Raw genomic sequence first — 22,820 nt, forward strand, 5'->3', positions numbered from 1 at the left:
GGGGGGGTTCGAGAAAGGGAAGCCGCAGGCTTGATGGGGCGAGGGAAACGCGCACGAGCCCGGCCGCTCGACGGGTGTAATTAATATGCGTTGGGGGTCGCCGGTTGTGGAAATAGTCGCCATCTTGTTCCACAGTGAATTCTCTCCGTCCCGACCGAGCCTGGTGACGGCCAAGTCCCGCCCTCGCGCCATGTTGATTGGCGGCGGCGGCCCGCTCCTGATTGGGCAAGAGCGGCCGTCGTCGCGGACGCCGAGTGGCTGTTGCCCATGTCGATCACTCGCTGCCCATTGTACGTCCTTTCGCAAAGGTAGGTAGCGGGGGCGAGGGGGGGGGGGGGTTTGGTGTGGAAGGGAGAAATTCTGGAAAATTCCTTCGGAGGTGTTGGAAAGGACCAGGCTGAATGATGGTGGATAGAAAAAAAAATTTGGGTGCGCACTCACGATTGGTCAGTTGCGGCCTTGGACCGACTGGCGTTAAATTCAAATGCGCCCGGGAAATTTATTTGCTGCAATGACGTCACCTCCCCGGTGGCTACTACGTCATCAAACAGCTGAGCTTGCCCGGGTGTCAGTGCAAGTTGCTTTGCCATCGGTGCTCTGCGATGAGGAAGGGATTGCTTAAAAGGTGGGATGTGAGTGGGAGGGGAAGGTTGAGAATCATTGCTCTAGACCCATTGGTCACGGAAATATTTTGCTTTGAGAGAAAAATTACCATGGGCCCACTTTGGAGTTAGGAAGCCGTCCACATAACGAGTCCATCAGGTACAGTGATTTTTCAAACCTTTTTCCACTCGCATGCCACCTTAATTGATCCCTTGCTAGTCACGGAGCACCGATGGCATAGGGATCACTTAAGAGGAATGTGAGTTTGGGGGGGGGGGGGGCAGATTGAAATAAGATATTGGAGCAGAAATAGGCTCTTCAGCCCCACTGTTCCTTCATCCGCTCATCCATTTTCCGACTTGGCCCCACTGCCCAGTCTTCTCCCCAAAATCTTTGATGCCCTGGCTAAACAAGAACCTCTGCTTTAACCCTCTGGACTTTGTGTCCCTGTTCTCTGGAACTACGAGCAAGAGCATGTACTCTGTGTCCTGGTTTACAGGGACGACAAACAAGCGTGTGTACTCTTGTGTCCCTGTTTTCTGGGACTGGTTTTATACCCAACCACCAGCTGGTTCGTACTGGTGTTTGTACTGTAGTTTATCGCTATGAACCCAGGCTGGAGTATAATATGAATGGTTATAAATGGCTGGAGTCCAAAGGATTGAGTAAACCCAATGACATGACCTCTACAACCACCTGTGGCAACAAATTCCGATGCGCCTTTGTTTTATGCATACTCCGTTCAATCCTGAAGTTGTGCCGCCTTGTCTGAGACAACTCTCCCATCATAGGGAACAACATCTTCTCCATCCATGTCTTTCAATATTCAAAATGTTTCAATGGGATGAAACATTGGGGTCGAGCAGTTAGCGCAGCAGAAAGCGCAACACTGATACAGTGCCAGCAACTGGGATCAAATTCAGCACTCTCTCAGGAGCTTGTATGTTCTCCCTGTGTCTGTATGAATTTCCTCCAGGTGCTCCCGTATCCTCCCATCGTTCGAAACTTACTGGTGTTGTAGGTTAATTGGGTGGCATGGACTTGTGGACCAAAATAGTCTTACTGTGTTGCATGTCCAAATTTAAAAAAAAAAAATTAGATCCCTCATTTTCCTAAATTCTAATGTATATAGGCTAGGTTAATGCTACTTGTATGATAACCGTTTCATTCCTGGAATCATCCCAATAATCCTCCTTTGAACCCTCTCCAATGTTAGCACATCATTTCTTATGTGTTTACAATATCCCAAGTGAGGTCTCACCATTGTCTTATGGAGCCTCAACATCACATTCCTGCTCTATTCAAATTTGAACAACTTGAGTTATGTTTGTATTCTGTATATATTGTTTTGTTGCAATATATAGACTGTGTATTATTTCTACTTTATGAATTGTTAGAAGTCAATGCATTTTAATCTTCAATTGTGGATTTAGTTGCCTACTTTTGGAATCAAATGCACATTGCACATGATGCATTTTCACAGGTTAACGGTTGCTTCCATTTATTTGTTGCAAAAATTGAAAGAAAATCCTAGACACTTCACAAGATCATTATCAAACACATTAAACTGGTGAGGTTGAGGATATCTATGAGCTAAACAATGATTTTAAAAAAAAATGTTGGTGACCACTTTCTTCATTTAGCTTTGTATTATATGTAGTTTAAAAACTTTCAGATTTGTTGATTCACTGAACCCTTTTTATTCCATTTGAAAATTTGCTTAAGATGTTAATGAAACGCATTTATTCATTTTTAGGATCTTGGGTGTTTTATTAAGGAAGAAATTTTTCTGGTATATACACTATTTACATCTTTATAAATTATATGGGATTTCTTTGAAGAGAACCTTTGAACTGTAACCATCAGTTTGCCAGCATTTTCATCAATAGGGAAGTCAAAATATTATTATTTCAAATATTCTATACATTATTGGAGATGGTACCTTCTCTAACATCTATCCTCACGCTGCCTAAAATGGTACATGCAGTTCTGCCATTAATTGTTAAATTTATAGATTTGTTTTCTTTTGATTCAGATAATATTCAAGATTCAATTTATTGTCATATAAAAAAGTGTCATGTTACACAAAATTCCTTTTGTTTACTGTAAGGCAGACATATCTGCCATTGACAGAAATTTGCCTGAAGCACCTCTTCAGAGAAGCAAAAGAGAGTTTCCCCCAGAGTTACTGAATGTTGGTGGATTCACCTCCAGTGCTCCCGGTGCACCCCCTGACGCCACCCAGTGTCCAGTCCAAACCATTGTTAACCTGAGCTCAGATTCAAACCTCCGAAACCATTAGGAACTCTTCAAAGCCCTCAGCACTCGCTCGCATCCTGATTCCCCTTCAGACAGTCTCCAGCAGTCCGCACCCTGAATGGATTCCTCTCCTTGAGTCACCAGCAGCCCGTTGCTTGTGTGGATCCTTCAGTCGCAGAACCCCTTGCTGGTCTGCCGCCGTAGTCACCATCCCTTGAGTCATCTCCTCTGCTTCTCCTCAGAAGGTGGTGGTCTCCCCATTTTCTGATGCCCTGTGCCAGTCCTTCTGCTTCCCTGGTGTTTGAAACTCCTCGTGGCTGCTACTGATCATAGGCACCATCATCATGGGTTTAGAACCTGTGATCACAGGAGTTTAAATAAAACTACCATTGTTTCCTTTATTGGGCCATTCAAAGCCTGTATGGAGCTGGTGGCAGTCAAACTGGTCGGTTGGACCCCGAAAGACTGTTGTGTCTCTGCTGCTCCCTGCTCTCCATGGGTCTGTGGCAGTGTCACCAATTTATTTTGTGTGTTGCAATCGATAGTAAAAAAACTTTTGGTGTGTAGTGTGTACTTGGTAGTATAAATTAGTGGTTTTCAAACATTTTTCTTTCCATTCCCTAAGTAATCACAGAGCACTTATGGCATAGGGGTTACTTAAGGTGGAATGTGAGTTTAGGGGGGCAGTTTGAAAAACACTGGTTTAAACTTTTCAGAACAAGAGCTCAATTGTAATAGCCATTCATTAGATAATGTTTTGTGCAAGCTCTACCTTTTTGGATACTTGGAAATCAAAGCATTTTAATTTTAAAATGTGAACTTAGTTTTCCTCCCAAGAGCAAGGATTCTGTGCTGAGGTGCTTTTTTTTTTGTAGCGTTGTACAAGGTTAATCTGTCGGTCTGATCTCCGGCTAATGTTTTGATGTACACTTAATATTTATGTATCTCTGATTATTAACGTTCTTATTTCAATTGCCACTGCCACATTTAATTGTCTGAAATCTTGCCTAAAGAAACATGCAATATTCATCACGATGTGAAAAGTAAAGAAACTGCAGATGCCTTCTTGTAACGTCATCAATCTGGAGTATTAACTCTTCTTTCTCCGATGTTGCCTCATCTGCTGAGTAGTCCCAGCATCTTCTGTTATTTTTTCAAAATATTCATCACCATTCTTATTTGTGATTAATAACATATTTTGAATTTTTCTTGTTCTCAAAAAAAGTTTAAGTTAGGCATTGGTTCTAGAGTCGGTTGTGATCTGTTTTGTGTGAATTTTAAATTAAAAAGTGTATGTTTTGGTTTTCTGATACTTAGTAAGTATTGACTTCAGAACTTACATAGATGCTTAAGGGAAATCTGAAGTGTCTTTTGTATTTCTTAAATCAAAATATTTAATTGTGTAAGCATTGGCATCAGTGCTCTTGGCTACAAAGGAAGATTGGTCAGGATTTTAATTCTTAATTGCAAACCAACAACTTGCCTCTCTGTGGATGTCAAATGAAGATTGGACCTGGCTTCTTGTTGAGTACCTTTCTAATGTTCATTGCTGAGGTATGTAATCAAAGAATGGATTTTTTTTAAAAATTGAGGAACAATGGCGTGCTGGCATTTCTAAAACAATGCCTGGAAATGGATGGAATATCAGCTAGATGTGATAGTATGCTGGTGGCAGTATTTTGTGGGAACATAAGACATAGGAGCAGAAGTAGGCTATTCATCCCATTGAGTCTGTCCTACCATTTAATCATCAGCTGCTCCATTTTTTCTATTCACCCCCACCTGCCCAACCTTCTCCCCAGAATCTTTGATGCCCTGGCTGATCAAGAATCTATCAATCTCTGGCTTAAATATATTCAATGATTTGGCCTCCGCAACTGCCTGTGGCAACAAATTCCGCAGGTTTGCCACCGTCTGGCTGAAGAAATTCCTACGCATCTCTGTTCTAACTGAACATCCTTCAATGTGTTAGACTCTCCCACAATGGGAAACAACCTTTCTACATCTCTCTCTCTCTCTCTCTCTCTCACTCTCTCTCTCTCTCTCTCTCTCTCTCTCTCTCTTTCAACATTCTCCTAAATTCCAATGAATACAGGCCAAGAACTGTTAAATGCTCCTCATATGATAACTCTTTCATTCCTGTAATCATTCCAGTGAACCTCCTTTGAATCCTCTCCAACGTCAGGATATCCTTTCTTAAATGAGAAGTCCAAAACTGCTCACAATACTCCATACAACAATGGATACTGTAGTTTTCATTTTGTTGTAAATATGCTATGAATACCATGGTTATAGTTGTTAAACTACTGAAGGCTAATTTATTGTAAGGAGATGTAATTAATGCAAATGAGTGAAGTGACAGCCCTTTTGCATTTGTAATAATAAATCAAATACTGCTGTCAATAATTTCCTGGTTTTCCAAAGTTGTGATGTTTTGCAACATTTATGTAATCTTGAAATCCATGATCTCATTTTAATAAATACTTCCATGGGGTCTAGTTGGAGATTAAGCAGTCTATTGAGCTTTATGTGATGCTTAAACAACCTCTCTGGTACTCTTTGATGTGGAGTCTTAATTTCAAAATGGAAGCAATTTATTTCAAGTACTGTACCTCCCTCTTGTATGTACCAAATTACTACCACTTTAACATGTTAGTTTATATTAGTTTCTGATTTACTGTCTGAAACTACTTCAATGTTTAACCATATTGATAAAACTAATATTTGATGCCAAAAATTCCATTGAATTAATGGGTCTCCAACTGGACAGAAAATTGGATGTCCAAGGGATTGATTGTATTTGTAGAAAACGTTCTTTAATGTTGAGAGGCTGACTCAAAATGCAGATCATTATTACACAAACTTATCCAGCCACCCAAAGGACTGAGTGATTATTCTTGTTTTTTTGTCTTCCCTCTTGTTTCTCAGTACACCTGCAGTGTACCTCATGTGTGCCCATCAACTTTCTTTTTGTTGTTATCTTACTATAAACATTCCTTGGTTGTAGATAATGGCAAATGTGGGAGGGAACCTGCAGGAAATCCATGAGGTCACAGGAAGAATGTGGAAGCCTATCAAAGATAGCACATGGAGTCAGGATCAAACCCTAACATCGCTCTTCATCAGCATAAATACTTATATTACTAAAAAAAATAGGACTGGTAACTGTAGCAGTTAGTGCTGCTGTCTCATAGCTCCAGAAACCTGGGTTTGATCAAGTATGTTCTGTGAAGTTTACATGACACAGAGCATAGAACATTGCAGCACAGTACCTGCCCTTAAGCCCACAATGTTGTAAAATGTGCTGACCCATATATGCCTACCAAACAAAACCAGGTCTCCCTTATCTCATAACCCTCTAATTTTTTTTCATCCATGTGCTGGTCTCTTAAATCCCCCTTTTGTTTCAACCTCCACCAACATCCTGACAGTGCATTCCAGGCACCCACAACTCTGTAAATAATTTAAAAAAACTTCCTCCCTTCACTTTGTACAGATCATCTCTAGTGTTTGCTACTCCTGCCCTGGGAAAAAAAAATATGTTGACTGTCTTCCTTACCTATCCCTCTCATAATCTTGTAGACCTGTATTAAGTCATCTCTCATGCTTCTTTGCTTCATAGAGAAAAACCCTAGCTCTGCTAACCTTGCCTCATAAGATGTATTTTCCATTCCAGACAACATCCTGGTAAATCTCCTCTGCACCCTCTTCGTAGCATCCACATCGTTCCTGTAATGAGGCACAATATTCGAAGTGTGGTCTCACCAGAGATTTATAGAACTGCAATTACCTCATGATTCCTGAAGTCAAATCCCTGATTATAATGAAGTCCAGCATACCATAGGCCTTCTTAATTGTCCTATCAACCTGCGTGGTTGATAGGACAATTAGTAGGATAGATTATGGATTTGGAGCCCAAGGTCCCTCTGTTTTTACACACTGTAGCATCCTTAAACAAGTCCTCTGCCTTCAAATTGACCTTCCAAAATGCATCACCTCCTGACTGGGTTTCCTCGCACATTTCAAAGATGTTGGTTAATTGGGCAACACGTTTGTTATAGCAGTTAGTGCAACGTCTTAGTGCCAATGATCGGGACTGGGATTTGAATTCTGCGCTGTCTGTAAGGAATTTGTACGTTCTCCCTTTGTCTATGTGGGTTTCCCCAGGGGCTCTGGTTTCCTCCCATCATTCGAAACGTACTGGGGGTGTAGGTTAATTGGGTGTAAATTGGGAGAAATGGACACGTGGGCCAAAATAGCCTGTATATTTAAAAATTAAAAATTAAATTTGCTCTATAATTGGTAGGTAGCATAACAATTATCGAGTTGATCAGCATGTTGTAGAGTAATAGAACTGATGGGAATGCTCAGTGTTATGTATTAATTAGGTGAGCCAAATAGGCTCCTGTGTTGTCAGGAAAAAAAAACAGAAACTGTTAAGTTTATATCAACACAAAGTAATATTTTTTATGCCCTTTCATTTTAGAGCTCCATATTTTTGATTGTCATTCTGACTTCATATTTAAAAGCTTTTTACCTTGATTTAATCCTTCTTTCTTGTTCATGTGGGCAAAAGAAAAAAAAAGCTTGAAAGCTAATTATGGTGACTTGAAACATACCAAAAGTATCACAGTTAAAGAAATTTGAATGGTTGTCATTTGATTCGAATGTTATTATTTTATCCAGATTAATTTGATGCAAGTGTTATATATTCATATAAAATAGGGTATTGGTTAAGACACATGTACTTGATTATGAGTGAATAAGATCTGAATTTCATTTATACCCCCTAAAATTTGTGGATTGTTACTATGGCATAATACATTTCTACCAGTTATTTTGTTCACAGTTAGGGCTTGTTGAAGGAAGATCACTAATGAACTATACTTGTCTGTCCTTGGGAATTAGCAGGTCATGATATTTTCATTCAAGCATTTTTAAACACTGTCATGGCATTGCTTAAAAATAATCTTTTCTAATTGTCTATATTCAAACTGGAAATAGGGCAAAGAGCAGATAATAAATATAGGAACAAGTGAAAATGGCCCAGATTAGGATGGCACAGAAGTAGTTAATAATGGTATTAGGTGAGGTGGGGGGAACAAATGATTTTTTAGTTTTTTTTTACAAATTTCTTCCTCTTTTTCCTATCAGATTTGTATTATACACATTTTGTTTTCTCATGATCCTCTCCAACAACCCACGGTAACAAAAATTCTACTATTTATTGATACATGTCTGTGTAACTGCTATTCTTTGAAGAAAAATGAGGAATGAAAATCTTGAGGTGTTTGTGATATTATATGGCACATATTATCAAGAATCATTCATACTTGCCAGAGATGGGAGTGGCCTTCAACATCTATAAATATTCATATTTTTGAACACATCAAGGGTTATTGCTGAGGTGGGGGGTTGCTGAGGTGGGGGATGGTCCCTGATGTTCTGATTTATACAGATAAGCATTCCTTTTGTTTGCACCCAGTCTGTGCAGTTTGTCCAGAATGTTTAGAATTTAGCAATAATTTAATGGAAGATTTGCTGGATTTTCTTTTTCATTTCACATGCCTACCCAAGTTGTCAATCTAGATAAGTTATCTATAGCAAGATTTGGATGAATTGATATTCTTGGACTGGATATGATTGATATAACTGTGAAATAGAATGAGGTTAAACAGTAATTTCTGATTGCATTTTTAATAAAATCAAAAGGCTCTTTTGTGGTGGTGGCATCATGATTACTGGGTTCTCTTGCCTTGGATATGACGTATTGAGGTCCCCATGGAAGCATGGCCACAATGAAAACTTGCAAATATCTACCGTATAATATAGAAGGAGCGACATTTGAGCCTTTGTTTACATCTAAAGATTGCAGAGAACTTGAGGCATAAGACAACCAGTCCTTACTAGATTTTCTGTGTCACTTGACACTTTCATATCCTTCGTTGTCCATTTCCTTAAGTTTTATGCTGTCGTAATTTCCCTTTTACTGCATTTATACCATTCACCTAACTTGCTCCCTTATGTCTTGGCAATTTCACTTGTGGCTTTTAAATTTTACTCAGCCCTTGTGGAAAAGCCCTGCTTCAAAATCTTAATAATCTTAAGGAAATCAAACAGCCGTTCTTACCAAGCAGTGGTTTCCTGAAATGAACAGGCTTGTCATTTTTTTTTGTAATTTTATGATGGAACAATATTTTAGGGCTGTTATTATTAGGGATTGCAGCTTCATTCACAAATTTGTGCTTCAGGATCACTTTGCTTCCCATCCCCTTTAGATTCTTAAATTTCCTCAAATAATATGATCCAATTTTTATAACGTATATAATACAATGTATTTTAGTTAAATTAAAAATTCATTTGTCATTTAAGCTCATTCAAAAGTTTATTACCAGCCACATAATTTGTTGTGACCCTATAATCATTAACCTTCCCATTAGGTATTGCTTAAAAAAGTTGTAATTAGTAAGAGTTTGTACATTCTCCCCATGTCTGCGTGGGTTTTTTCCGGGTGCTCTGGTTTCCTCCCACCCCTCAAAACGTATAAGGGTTGTAGGTTGATTGGGGTGTTTGGGAGGCACGGGCTCTTGGGCCAGAAGGGCCTGTTACTGTGTTGTGTGTCTAAATTTAAAATTTAGCCACAATGGAAAACTTGTTTAGTTCCTATCCATTTGCTGGTTTGGATCTGAGATTTCTAATTAGTGTAGATTTAAGACTAAAATGAGGAAATATCACATGGGAAATGGTAACAAAGAGGTGAAGAATGTTTAATATAACATGTAATGTGTTTATTAGTTTAGGCCATTAACAATAAAGTAAATATGTTCCCAATCTAAAAAGGAGAGTTTAAAAACAAATTAAACTAGTAACAGAAATTTACTCACCATAACCCCTGAGATTGTTTAGAATAAAATGTTTTCATTTGTGAATGGATCATGCTGAAATTTGAATAAGGTATTGATTTATCTAGCCACCTAAAATTCACTAATAGCTATCTTTGTTTGCAGGTGGAGAATGTTTGAGTTAATAAGAGTTTCAAATAAATTCAATTTTAGGTTGAACAAATTGTACTTAGCAGTTGATTGTTTCAGGATTCTTGAATTACCTGTCCTGTATAGGAAAAGCTGCTCTGATTAATCAATTTCACCCAACTGGTACAATTATATAAAAAAAAACCACAATTCTTTCTTTTGGAACTTTGGGTAGGTCAGGTGGGAGATTTCATACTATTTTTTTTGGGGGGGGGGGAGAGGGAGCTGCAGGCAAGGAATGGTGATCAAAAAGATTCCCACTGCCACTCTTGCCTTTCCATTATTTAAAAAAGAATACCATAATAAGAGTTGGATGCTGGAAAGAAAGTAGATGATGATAAAGCATACATTCTTAACAAAGTTCTTTTAGTAAAGACAAAGTAGCTGGTACATTTTATTGTAAACAAGTCTGCGCTGATAAACATGGCTCCCAATTATTAATGTATTAACTATATATTAATTGAAATGCACTTCTTAGTTTAGGTTCAATGGTCAAATGTTTTGGGTGAGTCATTTTTGTTTGTTTGGTATAATGGGGAAATGAAGTTGTTGAGGAGTGCACTTTTTATTCTCTTGGAGGCGCATCTCACTTTGGAATAGGTGACTGGGCTTTACAGCAGGTTAATGAGATAATATTGACACATTGAAGACATTATGATTTTTAGATTTGGCTGACTGGAGGTCGTTCAAGACGAGATGTTTCATTTTTGCAAATGGTCATCCAAAATGGGGAAAAAAACTGCATTTCATATAACCAGATTACTAATCACTGAAGTGTGTTAATCACGGTTGTGGTCTGTTCTTTTGTGTTCTTCATTTCAACATGTCAGAAATTAGGAGAGAAAATGAAAAGGAAAATCCTTTCAAAGAAGTAAAAAGAGAAACATTCTGTCTTCCACCTGGCTGGCTGTAACAATAAAACGTTGGCCTATTGAGAGTGCCTGCTTTCATTATTCAAATTATACAGGTTTATACAAGTTAAATTGACATGGAATCAAATCTGAGGCATTGAGTCTCCAACACTTGCTAGCATCCAGTTTATGCTTTATTATTAAAGTGAATTTATAATTTCTGTAAATAGAACAATGGAGATGAAACCTACAATGTTTACTTCAACTAGAACACAGAAAATAATGCACTTATTTCTGATAACCTACTCAGTGCTTGGGTTGAAATGTTGTGATTGCGTAGAAGGAATATAAAGGAGAGATCACTAGTGAAAAGTTCAGACTTCATGCAGCTTATGTTATTGCTTCACAGATTGCCAATAGATGATGCGAAAACCACGGCGAAAGATGAGAAATAACTGTGGAAGTCGTCGTTCCCCATCTCCCTATGGACTTAAATGCTCACCAAGCAGAGAGACATTGACATATGCTCAAGCACAACGAATGGTTGAGGTAGACATTGATGGCAGACTGCACAGAATTAGCATATTTGATACGTTAAAGATTATCACTGAGGATGACTTGACTGCTCAAGAAATCACTGAATGTAATAGTAATAAAGAAAACAGTGAACAGCCTCTTTTTCCTTCAAAGTCTAAAAGAACAGTTTGCAAAGACAAAAGGAAAGAGTCAGCCTCCAAGCATTCAGGTGGGGCATCTGCTGAATTACCTCAACCGTCTTTTAGAATTATTGATTACAAGCCCCCTGATGCCTCTCCCCTACCATCAGCATATTACAGATATATTGAAAAATCCGTGGAAGAACTGGATGGTGAAGTTGAGTATGATATGGATGAGGAGGATTATGCATGGCTAGAAATGATCAATGAAAAGCGTAAGAGTGATGTGCTTGGCATAGTATCGCAAGAGATATTTGAGTGCCTCATGGACAAACTGGAAAAGGAATCGTACTTTGAGAGCCGGAATAAAGGTGATCCCCAATCTCTAATTGATGAAGATGCTGTTTGTTCCATTTGTATGGATGGTGAGTGTCAGAATAGCAATGTGATCTTATTTTGTGATATCTGCAATCTTGCTGTGCATCAAGAGTGTTATGGAGTACCATATATTCCAGAGGGACAATGGCTTTGCCGCTGCTGTCTGCAGTCTCCTTCCAGGCCTGTTGATTGCGCTTTGTGTCCAAATAATGGTGGTGCATTTAAACAGACAGATGATGGCCGTTGGGCCCATGTAGTTTGTGCTCTATGGATACCAGAAGTTTGCTTTGCTAATACAGTGTTCCTAGAGCCAATAGACAGCATTGAGAACATTCCTTCTGCCAGGTGGAAGTTAATATGCTATATTTGTAAACAAAAAGGTGCCGGAGCATCTATTCAGTGTCACAAGGCCAATTGCTATACAGCATTCCATGTGACCTGTGCTCAGCGGACTGGTTTATACATGAAGATGGAACCAGTTCGTGAAACTAGTGCCAATGGGACAACTTTCAGTGTCAGAAAAACTGCGTATTGTGATGTTCACTCCCCGCCAGGGTCAGTGAAAAAGATTCTTGCTTTGGATGATAATGAAGCAGAGGAAGAAGAAGGCAGCAAAGTGGAAGATGTTGAGGATGGAGAGAGTCCAAAGAAAGTGTCACCTAAAAAGACAAAAGCCAAATCCAAACAGAAAACTAAAAAAATTAAAAATCTTCTTGAAGAGAGACGTGCAGCAGTACCAGTGGTGACTGTGCCACAGATACCGACTTACAGGTGAGGATATTTTAAAATGTTGGCTACAAGATTGTTTTGCAGCAACTAGTGTACCATACTGTATTGGAGACATTATGATGTATCTCTATTTTTATAGTATTTAGAAACTACCTTCTGTTGTAGAGCCATAACATATATCATGGATATTGGATCTGACCAGGAGGTATTATGGCTTACTACATGTGTAAACCCAACCAAAAATTTCTACCATAAACAAAATTCTGAAAATGGTCCTTGCTTTCTTATGAGAGCATTGACTGAAATCACATTATTTTTTGTTAGTTTTCTTTGTTTGACAAATCATGGTTGTTAAAATTATTCTTTAAAATCTGCTTTAAAATTATGGATTTTCAAGTTTTTATTGCAACTCAAGAGTGATCACATTTTAAAAAAAGTGTATTATGTTATTTGGATAGGTGTGGAAGGTGCATAAAATAGCCACAATTTTGTGGGACTGGACTGGCAGCTCAATGTTCTGGGGTTCTGTTGTTTTGGGTGTGATAAAGTGGGAGGGATGAAAGGGGGAGGAGTGGCATTGCTGGTCAGGGAAAATATCACCGCCTTAGACAGGACAGCCCAGAGAGCTCGTCTACGAGACCATATGGGTGGAGATGAGGAACAGGAAAGGTGTTACTACACTGATAGGGTTATATTATAGACTGTCCAATAGTCAGAGAGAATTGTCGGGGCAAACCTGTAGTGAGATAGCAGATTGATGTAAGAAACAGAAAGTTAATATAGTACAAGATTTTTAACTTTCCACATATTTACAGGGACTCCCATACTGTAAAAGGGCTGGATGGCTTGGAGTTTGTCAGATGTGTTCAGGAAAGTTTTTTAAATCAATATATGGAGGTACCTCAAAGGAGGATGCAATAGTTGATCTCCTATTAGGAAACTAGACAGGTCAGGTGACAGAAGTATGTGTAGGCAGACATTTTGGGTCCAGTCACCATAATGTCATTAATTTCAAGTTAATTATGGATAAGAATAGGTCTGGTCCTTGAGTTGAGATTCTAAATTGGAGAAAGGCCAATTTTGTGGAAATGAGAAAGGATTTAGGAAGAGTGGATTGGGATAAGTTGTTTTCTGGCAAGGATGTGTTCAGTAAGTGGAAGACCTTCAAAGGTGAAATTTTGAGAGTAGAGATTGCATGTTGCTGTCAGGATTAAAGGCAAAGTTAACAGACATGGGAACCTTGGTTTTCAAGGGATAATGGCTATCTGGTTAAGATGTTGTATAGCAGGTACAGTCAACAAGGAGCAAATGAGATACTAGAAAAGTTTAGAAAATGTAAGAAAATACTAAAGAAGGAAATTAGGAAGGCAAAAAGAAGACAAGAGGTTGCTTTGGCAGATAATGTAAAGGTAAACCCGAAGGGGTTCTACAAGTATGTTAAAAGGATAGTAAGGGACAAAATTGGTTCCTTAGAAGATCAGAGTGGTCATCTGTTTGTGGAGCCTCATGAGATGGGGAAGATCTTAACAGTTTTTTTTTGCATCAGTATTTACTCAGGAAACTGGCATAGTGTATTAGTGTAATGCAGTGGTTTTCAAACTCCCCCCCCCCCCCCCTTAAGCAATCCCTATGCTATAAAGTACTTTTTGATTAAGAAGGGATTGCTTCAGGTGGTATGTGAGGAGGAATGGAAGGTTGAGAACCACTGCTCTACACTCAGTTGTTACTGAAATATTTTGCTTGAGAAAAACTGTTATTGGCCCATTTATTTTAGAGTTATGAAACCGTGAACATAACGAGTCAATTAGTTATGATTAAAACAGTGGTTTTTCAACCTTTTTCTTTCTACTCACATACCACCTTAAGCACCTTTGAGTCTAGGGGGACATCACACACAGGTCATAGCACATTTCCAGATATATAATTGAACTCAGAGTGTTCATTTTCGGAGTCGACGTGACTTGGAAAGACAGAGCTGATGGAACTGAAGATTTTAATTAATTCAAGAAAACTGAAGTATTCAATTAATCAGTGGATGCCATCTGGTTAAATAATGCTTGTGGTCATCAGACTTTCTTTTGGACTAAGATGAAGTCAAATGATTTTATGGATGTATCGTTTGGAAAAAGGCAGGAAGTTTTTCAGAAATGAAACTAAAGCTGTGGTGATATCATGTCGCATGATATCAGAGAGCTACATATTGAAGTTAGAGAGACATTTTGAATTGGAAAACTAAAGATAGAAGACTGAAGAAACACTTGACTTCCTGGAAAGACTGGACTAGAGCAGTAATCTCGAGAAAGACAGGGAGATGCTGTTCAGTATTGTATTATCCTTATTATCAGAGATATACAACATAAGAGGTTTTTAAATAAGCAAAACCACTTCCGACTGCTCTTTTGAGAAAAGAGAGGCAGTCTTGTGCCCAGAAGATGGTCAGTCCTGTTTAAGAAATAATTAATTGTGAAAATCACAGTTCTACAATCCTAACGAGAAAAGGGGAAATTTGTGAGAATATCTGTCTGAAAGAAAACTCATCAAAAGACATGTGAATTTGAAAGAAATCAGGTGCTTTACCCATGCTTCATAATTACTTCTGAAGCACAATTTCGAAAGATCCTGAAGTTCAATTAGAAGTTTGAAACTAGACTTTAAAATTGATATTTTCAGAATCAAGCTTAAACTGTCATGGTTTTTTACTTTAACATGCACACACGTTTACATTTGCGCATAGTGGAATTAAGTTTAGAGTAAATAAGAAATGTTATGTTAATAGTTTAATAAAACTATTACCTTGAATTTACCATTGTCTGGTGAATTTTCTATAGCTGATCCTTTGTTAGTACTAATAAGGTTTGTTAGTTCATAATAGTAAGGAAGGAAGGGAAACAAACAGAAGTGGCATGGAACATATTAGATTAAAGAGGAGGAAATGCTTGCTGTCTTACAGTGAATAAAGGTAGATAAATCCCCTGGGCCTGACTTGATAGTCCCTTGGACCTTGAGGGAGATGAGTGTAGAAATTGCAGGGGCCCTGACAGAAATATTTAAAATGTGGTTATCCATGGGTGAGGTGCCCCAGGATTGGAGGGTGGCTCATGTTCCGTTGTTTAAAAAAGGCTCCAAAAGTAAACCAGGAAATTACAGTCCAGTGAGTCTGATGTTTGTTATTAGAGGGTATTCTGATTAGGGATAGTCAGCATGGCTTTGTGTATGGAAGGATGTGTTTAATGAACCTTAAAGTATTTCCAGGAGTTACCAATAAAGTAGATGAAGGAAAGGCTGTGGATGTTGTACTTTACATGGACTTCAGTAAGGCCTTTGTCAAGGTCCCACATGGGAGGCTAGTTCAGAAGGTTCAGACACTAGGTATCCAAGGAGAGGCTGTAAATTGGATTCAAAATTGGCTGAATGGGAGAAGGCAGAGTGGTAGTGGATGATTGCTTTTCAGACTGGAGACCCGTAATTAGTAGTGTGCCTCAGGGAATGGTGTTAGGGTCACTGATGTTTGTTGTCTCTATCAATTATCTGGATGATAAATGTAGTAAATTGGATCAGCAAGTTTGCTGATGACACTAAGATTGGAGGTGTCGTGGACAGCAAGGAAGGCTTTCAGAGCTTGGAGAGGGATCTGGACCAATTGAAAAAATGGGCTAGAAAGTGACAGAATTTAATGCAGACAATGTGTGAGGTTTTGGATTTTGGAAGGAAAGACCAAGGTAGGACGTAAACAGTAAATGGAAGGGCACTGATGGTGAAGAGGAAAAAGGGTATCTGGGAATTCAGATACATAATTCCCTGAAAGTGGTGTCACAGTTAGACAGGATTGTGAAGAAAGCTTTTGACATCTTGGCCTTCATAAAGTATTGAGCACAGGAGTTAGGATGTTATGGTGACATTGTATAAGACCCGGGTGAGGCCAAAATTGGAGCATTGTGTGCAGTTCTGGTCACCAAACAACAGGAAGGATATCAGTAAGATCGAAAGAGTGCAGAGAAGATTTACTGGGATGTTGCTGGGTCTTCAGGAGTTGAGTTAGCTCTATGGTTCTAATTGAAGAATAAAGGAAGTAAAATGCCAGTAAACTTTTGATCATATTTGAGTCAGAGATGGGGGTGAAATATAAAGGCAAGATTTCCCTGCAGATGGATAGGATAAATTAAATCATTCAAGACTGTAGCTAGCTCAAGAGAAATGGGCCTCTCTGGTCATTGAATAGAGAGCACTGTAGCTGAGGAAAGGCTGTGTGGTGGAGGAGCTGAAAATCTGACTTATTAAAGTAAGATACTCTTGCTGTAAGTTGTGTTTTATAAATGCACCTTTCACAAATGAACAAAATATGAGTTGAATAATTCACACTATCTGCTCCAGAATTATTTTTTCTACTAGTCTCTTCTGAATTGATGTATGTTGATGCCATGATTGAATTCTGACTACCATACAATTCTGATTATCCGAAATCGGATTCTCCAAAAACCTCAATTATCCAAATTAAAAAAAAAAAATTTGGATAAATGAGGATATCTGAAACAAATCAGAAATTCTCATTTATCCAAAAAAAATTTTGGAGTCGAACTGACCAGGGATGTCAGGCTGCCAGAGGCAGGAGGATGGACCTCGGGCTCCCTGCAGTAGCAGGGCCTTGGTGGGGAGGTCTTGGTGATCGACGTGGCAGCCAGCATTTTTTTGGTAAGAATTAAACATTGCTTTAATGCTTAAAAAGCCTTCCCTTTTTGTTTAAACATGGTTACAAGTGATTTGCTGTTGCTACTGGGCTGTTTATATAAAAAAATGACCAGTTCTCTGGAAAAAAAACTTCTATCTGAAATAATCCTGGTCCCGACTATTTTGGATAATTGGAGTTGTACTGCAGTTACTTTAAGAACATTTCATTGAAGTTTGCATCTATGAAAACGGATTCCTTGCAAACAATCGCTTTGAAGAGTATAACGTTTAGTGACTATTGAACAGATTCAAAGACAGTGAACTATTGCATCATTATTACATTGTCCCTTATCACATTGAATCAAATTATTAGTGATTTATATATATCATAAGTTGGATTGTGCAGAAAGAACATCTGGCATCAATCTTGTCCTGACCAATTCTAATGACATTTTCAGTATATTTTAAATAATACGATGCTATATATATGTGTGTATGATGAGAATAATTTGCGAATTCACCACTAGAATGCAGATTTTGAAGTCGTTTGATTTGATTTCCTCATTCCTACATAACAGTTGGAGATAATCCATTACTGCACTGCTTTTGGCAACTCTGCTGATGTTTAAAATTTGTTTGTGAAAGTATAACTCCTGAAATAGTTAGATGTCCAATATCTGCTTTCCCCTTGAGATTTTGTTTAAAGTACAAAAGCAAAATAGTGTCGATGCTGGAAATTTGGAAAAAGAATGTTGGAAATGCTCAGCAGTCCATGTAGCACATTGATCCTTCATTGGAGAAATTGTTCTGATGTTAGTGGAGTTGAAGCTGAAATCAGGTGGAATTAAAAGGACAAAAATGCAGGTAGGGTTGATGGAACTCAACTGATGTTTTATTCTTTTTTTCTTGTGTATGGACCACAGGTGCTTGTTGTTTTCTTCTTGATCTGCCTCTCCCTTTCATATATATTCTTGACTGACTTTGGTCCTGATCTTATTTGTGCAAATCCCCTCCTGGTATTAATCTGCATCTTTTTTTGCCCTACAAAGTTTTTGTGCAACAGGACTGGTTTTAAATAGCCACTTAAATATTTAAAAGTGCATCATTACTTCAGAACTTAGAATCATTGATATTTTAATCTCTACAATGTCACATTTTAATCTTATTCATGTTTCATGGCTGCCTGCATTTGCTAAATTGAAGGAGTACTAACATTCATATAAAGGACACATGCTGTTCATAGTTCCAACTGTACAGCATCAAATCTTAATCTTGCTCTGTGTCATGTATGATGTATCATGGATATTTCTGAATCAGATTTTGATTTCTTACTCCCTTGAGTCAAATCTGTTCTTAATTATGTTCCGTGACCTTTGTTACCAGGTCTCAGGAATTTATGATTTATATTCAGGACAAGATCATATAAATTAATGTTTGCTGCTTGAACTAAGAGGGATACAAATGGTTTGCCAAGTGGAAAATGGTTTATGTAAGTGGGAAAGAGACACAATAAGGTAAACACACACAATAAGAATGAATGAATATTGCACTTTTCAAATGTTCAAAGGGATTTCGTGCCCCCTATTTGAATCAGGGATGTATGCAAATACAACATAAATATGAAGGGAATTTGCATGTTGCCTGATATAGCAGGTAGGACTAAAATCTTGAAAGTATACTGAGAGGCTTTGTGTTCAGTTTTGGCCTTTTACAAGAAGGGTATTCTTGTTTTTCAAAGCAGTCAAAAGGAGCTTTACCTATTCCATGAGGAAAAATTGAACAAAACAGACCGTCTGGAATTTAGAGGAGATGTAATTTTTTTTTAAACTTAAGTTTCTATGAAGACTCGAAAAGGTGAATGCTGAGAGTTTATTTTCATTGGTCAAAATCTAAAGCTAGGAAACATGTTTATTTGTTACAGAGTGTCTAATATTGTAAGAAACATCATGTGAACAGACTAACAGGTTATCTCTAACATTCCTATAGCAGTGTAAAGAATATAGGATTACATTGAAAAGGACAATCATCAGGGTAGCATAAGATCACAGTTATGGAATTCATTAAGGAGCCTGATGGCTGTGGAGAAGAATCTATCTTTTAACACAAAGATGCGTGCTTTCACACACCTAAACCTTCTTCCGTATGGTGGGAGGGAGAAGAGGGTCTGTATAGGTGTGATGGGTCTCACAGTATGTTGGCTGTCTTTCTTAAGCAGCATGTGATATTGATGGAGGGGATGGGAGGGAAGTTTGTGACATAATCTATGCTGCATTCATTTCCTTGTGTAGCCACCTCTGATCTTGAAAACTTGAGCAGAGCTTTTCCAAACCATGACGTGATGCATCCTTCAAGTGTGCACCTGTGGAAGTAGAGGTGATGATGCCTTTCTTGACTTGCTTCAACGTGCTTCTCCCAGGTTGGGTCTGGAGATATTTAATCCAAAGACTGGGATATGGACTCTGCCTCTTCCTGAATCAATGCTCATCTCCTTCATCTTATTGATGTTGAGAGAGGTTTTCTTGGCACCATGCCACTAGACTTTCAATCTCTTTCCAGTTTTCTATGTATTCTGTATTATGATGAAGAATAAGGAATTGGAGATTTACAGTGCCCTCCATAATGTTTAGGACAAAGACATATTTTTTTTCCTTTATTTGCCCCTGTACTCCACAGTTTTAAATTTTTGTTCAAATAATTCACGTGATTAAAGCACACATTTCAGATTTTATTAAAGATTATATGTATACATTTTGGTTTGACCATGTAGCAATCCCATCACTTTTTAAACAGTTCCCTCATTTCAAGGCACCATAATATATGGGACATTTGGCTTCAGAGATGTTTGTAATTACTCAGGTATGTTTAATTGCTTCATTGCTGCAGGTATAAGATAGCTAGGCCTGCTTTAAAGCTTTTGATCACCTTTGGAGTCTGGAGTTGCAATAAGGACCAGAATTGTGTGCCAATGAAAGTCAAATAAGCCATTATGAGGCTGGAAAACAAGAGATGTCACCCAATCTTTAGGATTACCAAAATTAGATTTTAGATTTATTGTCAGAGTACATATACGGCATCACATATGTTACAGTGATGCAGCCCGTCAGCACACTTTCCACCACACATCTGGAGAAATTTGCCAGGTTTTCTGGACTCATACCAAACCTTTGCAAACTCCTGAGGAAGTAGAGGTGCTGATGTGCTTTCTTTATGCCTTTAGTGTGTCAGTCCAGGAATGATCTTCCAAGGTAGTGACTCCCAAGAACTTAAATTTGCTCATACTCTACACCTCTGATCCCCCAATGATTGTATACGTCTAGCTTTCCTTTCCTGAAGACAACAATCATCTCCTTAGTTTTGGTGACATTGAATGCAAGGTTGTTGTTGGTGCACCATTCAGCCAAGTTTTCAATCTCCATCCTGTACTTTGACTCATCCCCTTTCATTATACCACCCACTACTGTGGTATCATTGGTAAATTTGTAAATAGTCATAGGTGTAAAGTGAGTAGAGTAGGGGGCTCAACTGTTTGGGACATCATTAAGAAGAAAGAGTGTACTGGTGTGCTCAGTAATTGGAAAGGGACTGGAAATCCAAGGAAGACTGTCACTCCTAAAGACAGAAGAATTCTCATTGTAATGAAGAAAAATCCCAAGAGGCATGTTCAACAGCTCAGAAACATTTGTAAGCAGGTAGTCTGCAGAAGATGTCACGAACAGAATAGCGGCTATACTGCAAGATGCAAACTTCTAGTTTGCCACAGAAACAGGATGGCCAGATTACAGTTTGCCAAGAAGTATTTAACAGAACCTGTGGAATTCTGGAAAAAAGGTCTTGTGGACAGATAAGAACAAGGTTAACCTGTATCAGAGTGATGACAAGAGCAAAGTGTGGAGGTGTAAAGGAAATGCCCAAGATCTAAAGCATATTACCTCACCTTTGAAATACAGTGGTGGGGGTGTTGTGTCTTGGGCACAGCACCTGTGTGGCTGCCACAGGTACTGGCACACTTATCTTAATTGATGATGTAACTGGTGAGGCAATAGCAAAATGAATTCTGAGGAGTTTAGAAGTATCTGCTCAAGTTTGAGCAAATTCATTGGACAGTGCTTCATCCTGCAGCAAGACAATGATCCCAAGCATACTTCTAAAGCAACAAAGGAGTTTTTTTTTCCAAAGGTAAAAGCTGGAAAAGTCTTGAATGGTCAAGTCAGTCACTCAATCTAAATTCAATTGAACATGCCTTCCATAAACTGAAGAGAACACTTAAGAGGACAAGCCCCCCCAAAACAACCAGGAGCAGAAGATGACTGCAGTAGAGGCCTTGCAGGCCATCACCAAAGATACTCAGCACCTGGTGATGTCTATGAATCACAGTGTTCAAACAGTCATTGCATGCAAGGAATATGCAACAAAGTACTAAACATGATTACTTTGATATACTGTATATTTTGGTATACAAGTCTTGAAACCCTCAAAAAGCACTCGAAAATCAGGGGTTGACTTATACGCCAGATACAAAAATGAGATTTTAAATTCAACTAAAAGAAAAAAACTGCTTGACTTAGATTCGACGTATAAGACGACCCTGGAAGCACCTCCCCACTGCCGGTGCCACTAGTTCCCTGACGCTTCCCCACTATTGCCATAACCCATCCAGACATTTTACAAATGTAGAGCCTGAGGTTCCCCCTCTTGCCCAGGATCCCAAGGTCCCCCCCCTCCTGCCTGCGAGCTGACACATAGCCGTAGTTCCTACATTGAGCACACTTGGTCAGCGAGGTGACTTCTTCGATGTGGATGGCACTGCTCCCTTTTTGAATTCATTGGGAGATAGAAAATGGATGGGGAAAATGGATCCAAAATTGTTTCTGTCATATTCTAATACTGTGATGGAGTAAAGTCTTTGTTACTTATATCCTGAGTTTTTTTATGTAAAATGTGAACATTTATTAATACTGTATCATAGTTTGTCATGCATCATAGTTTGGTATAGGGTGGGAAAGGAGAAAGACATTCAAAAGGAAGCCAGGCTGGTTATTCTACATGACTGCTTCTCTCTGCTTGTCTACTTAGTCATTCTCATTTGTTGATGGAAGTTCATACATGTGGGCTGATGATTGTACTGTTTTATGTTTATTTACAACAGAACAGTAAATATCATTGCAAGATATTAGAATGCCTCAATAGTTGTAAAATTACATTTGCTCCTGGTAGTATGGCAGACTTGGTACATAATATTTTCTCTAAATTATAATGAGGTTGCAGTATGGAACATGCCATACAGCCATCAAGAACAATATGCAAAAACAATCTGTCCTATTGAACTGTACTCCTCATACCCTGAAAATTCCTTGGTGTATCAGTATGGAGCATGCCATTCAGCCACCAAGAACAATATGCAGGAATTCACCAGTACTGCACCATCTGCTCAACATTTGGAAGAAGATTCACGTAGAAAGGAATAAAATAAATGATCAACTACCAAAATTAATTTATTTATTTTTTTAAATTTTTTATTTTTCACACCATAAATTACATTAGCCATGATATACACTATTTCTTTTTCACACATATACAGTGACTTTCCCCCCCCCCCCCCTCCCTCCTCCCAAGCCACTCCCCCACCCCCCCCTCATCCATTTTAGGTA

General features: G+C 38.6%; 1 protein-coding gene across 9 annotated transcripts in view; it reads left to right on the forward strand.

Annotated features, from left to right (window-relative positions):
- brpf3b (bromodomain and PHD finger containing, 3b) overlaps positions 1-22,820 on the forward strand; it is a 96,532-nt gene that overhangs the window by 467 nt on the left and 73,245 nt on the right. For 5 of the 9 annotated variants that reach the window (XR_011358454.1, XR_011358450.1, XR_011358455.1 and 2 more), the window contains exons 1-2: positions 47-308; positions 11,154-12,549. Coding sequence is in view for 3 of the 9 variants with exons in the window: in XM_069941758.1 (XP_069797859.1) it covers positions 11,165-12,549 (1,385 nt within the window). In the remaining 6 variants the exon portion in view is untranslated. The other 4 variants (XM_069941757.1, XR_011358453.1, XR_011358451.1 and 1 more) reach the window with 4 other exon arrangements.

Source organism: Narcine bancroftii, chromosome 5 (assembly GCF_036971445.1).
Source record: "Narcine bancroftii isolate sNarBan1 chromosome 5, sNarBan1.hap1, whole genome shotgun sequence".
Taxonomy (NCBI): Eukaryota; Metazoa; Chordata; class Chondrichthyes; order Torpediniformes; family Narcinidae; genus Narcine; species Narcine bancroftii.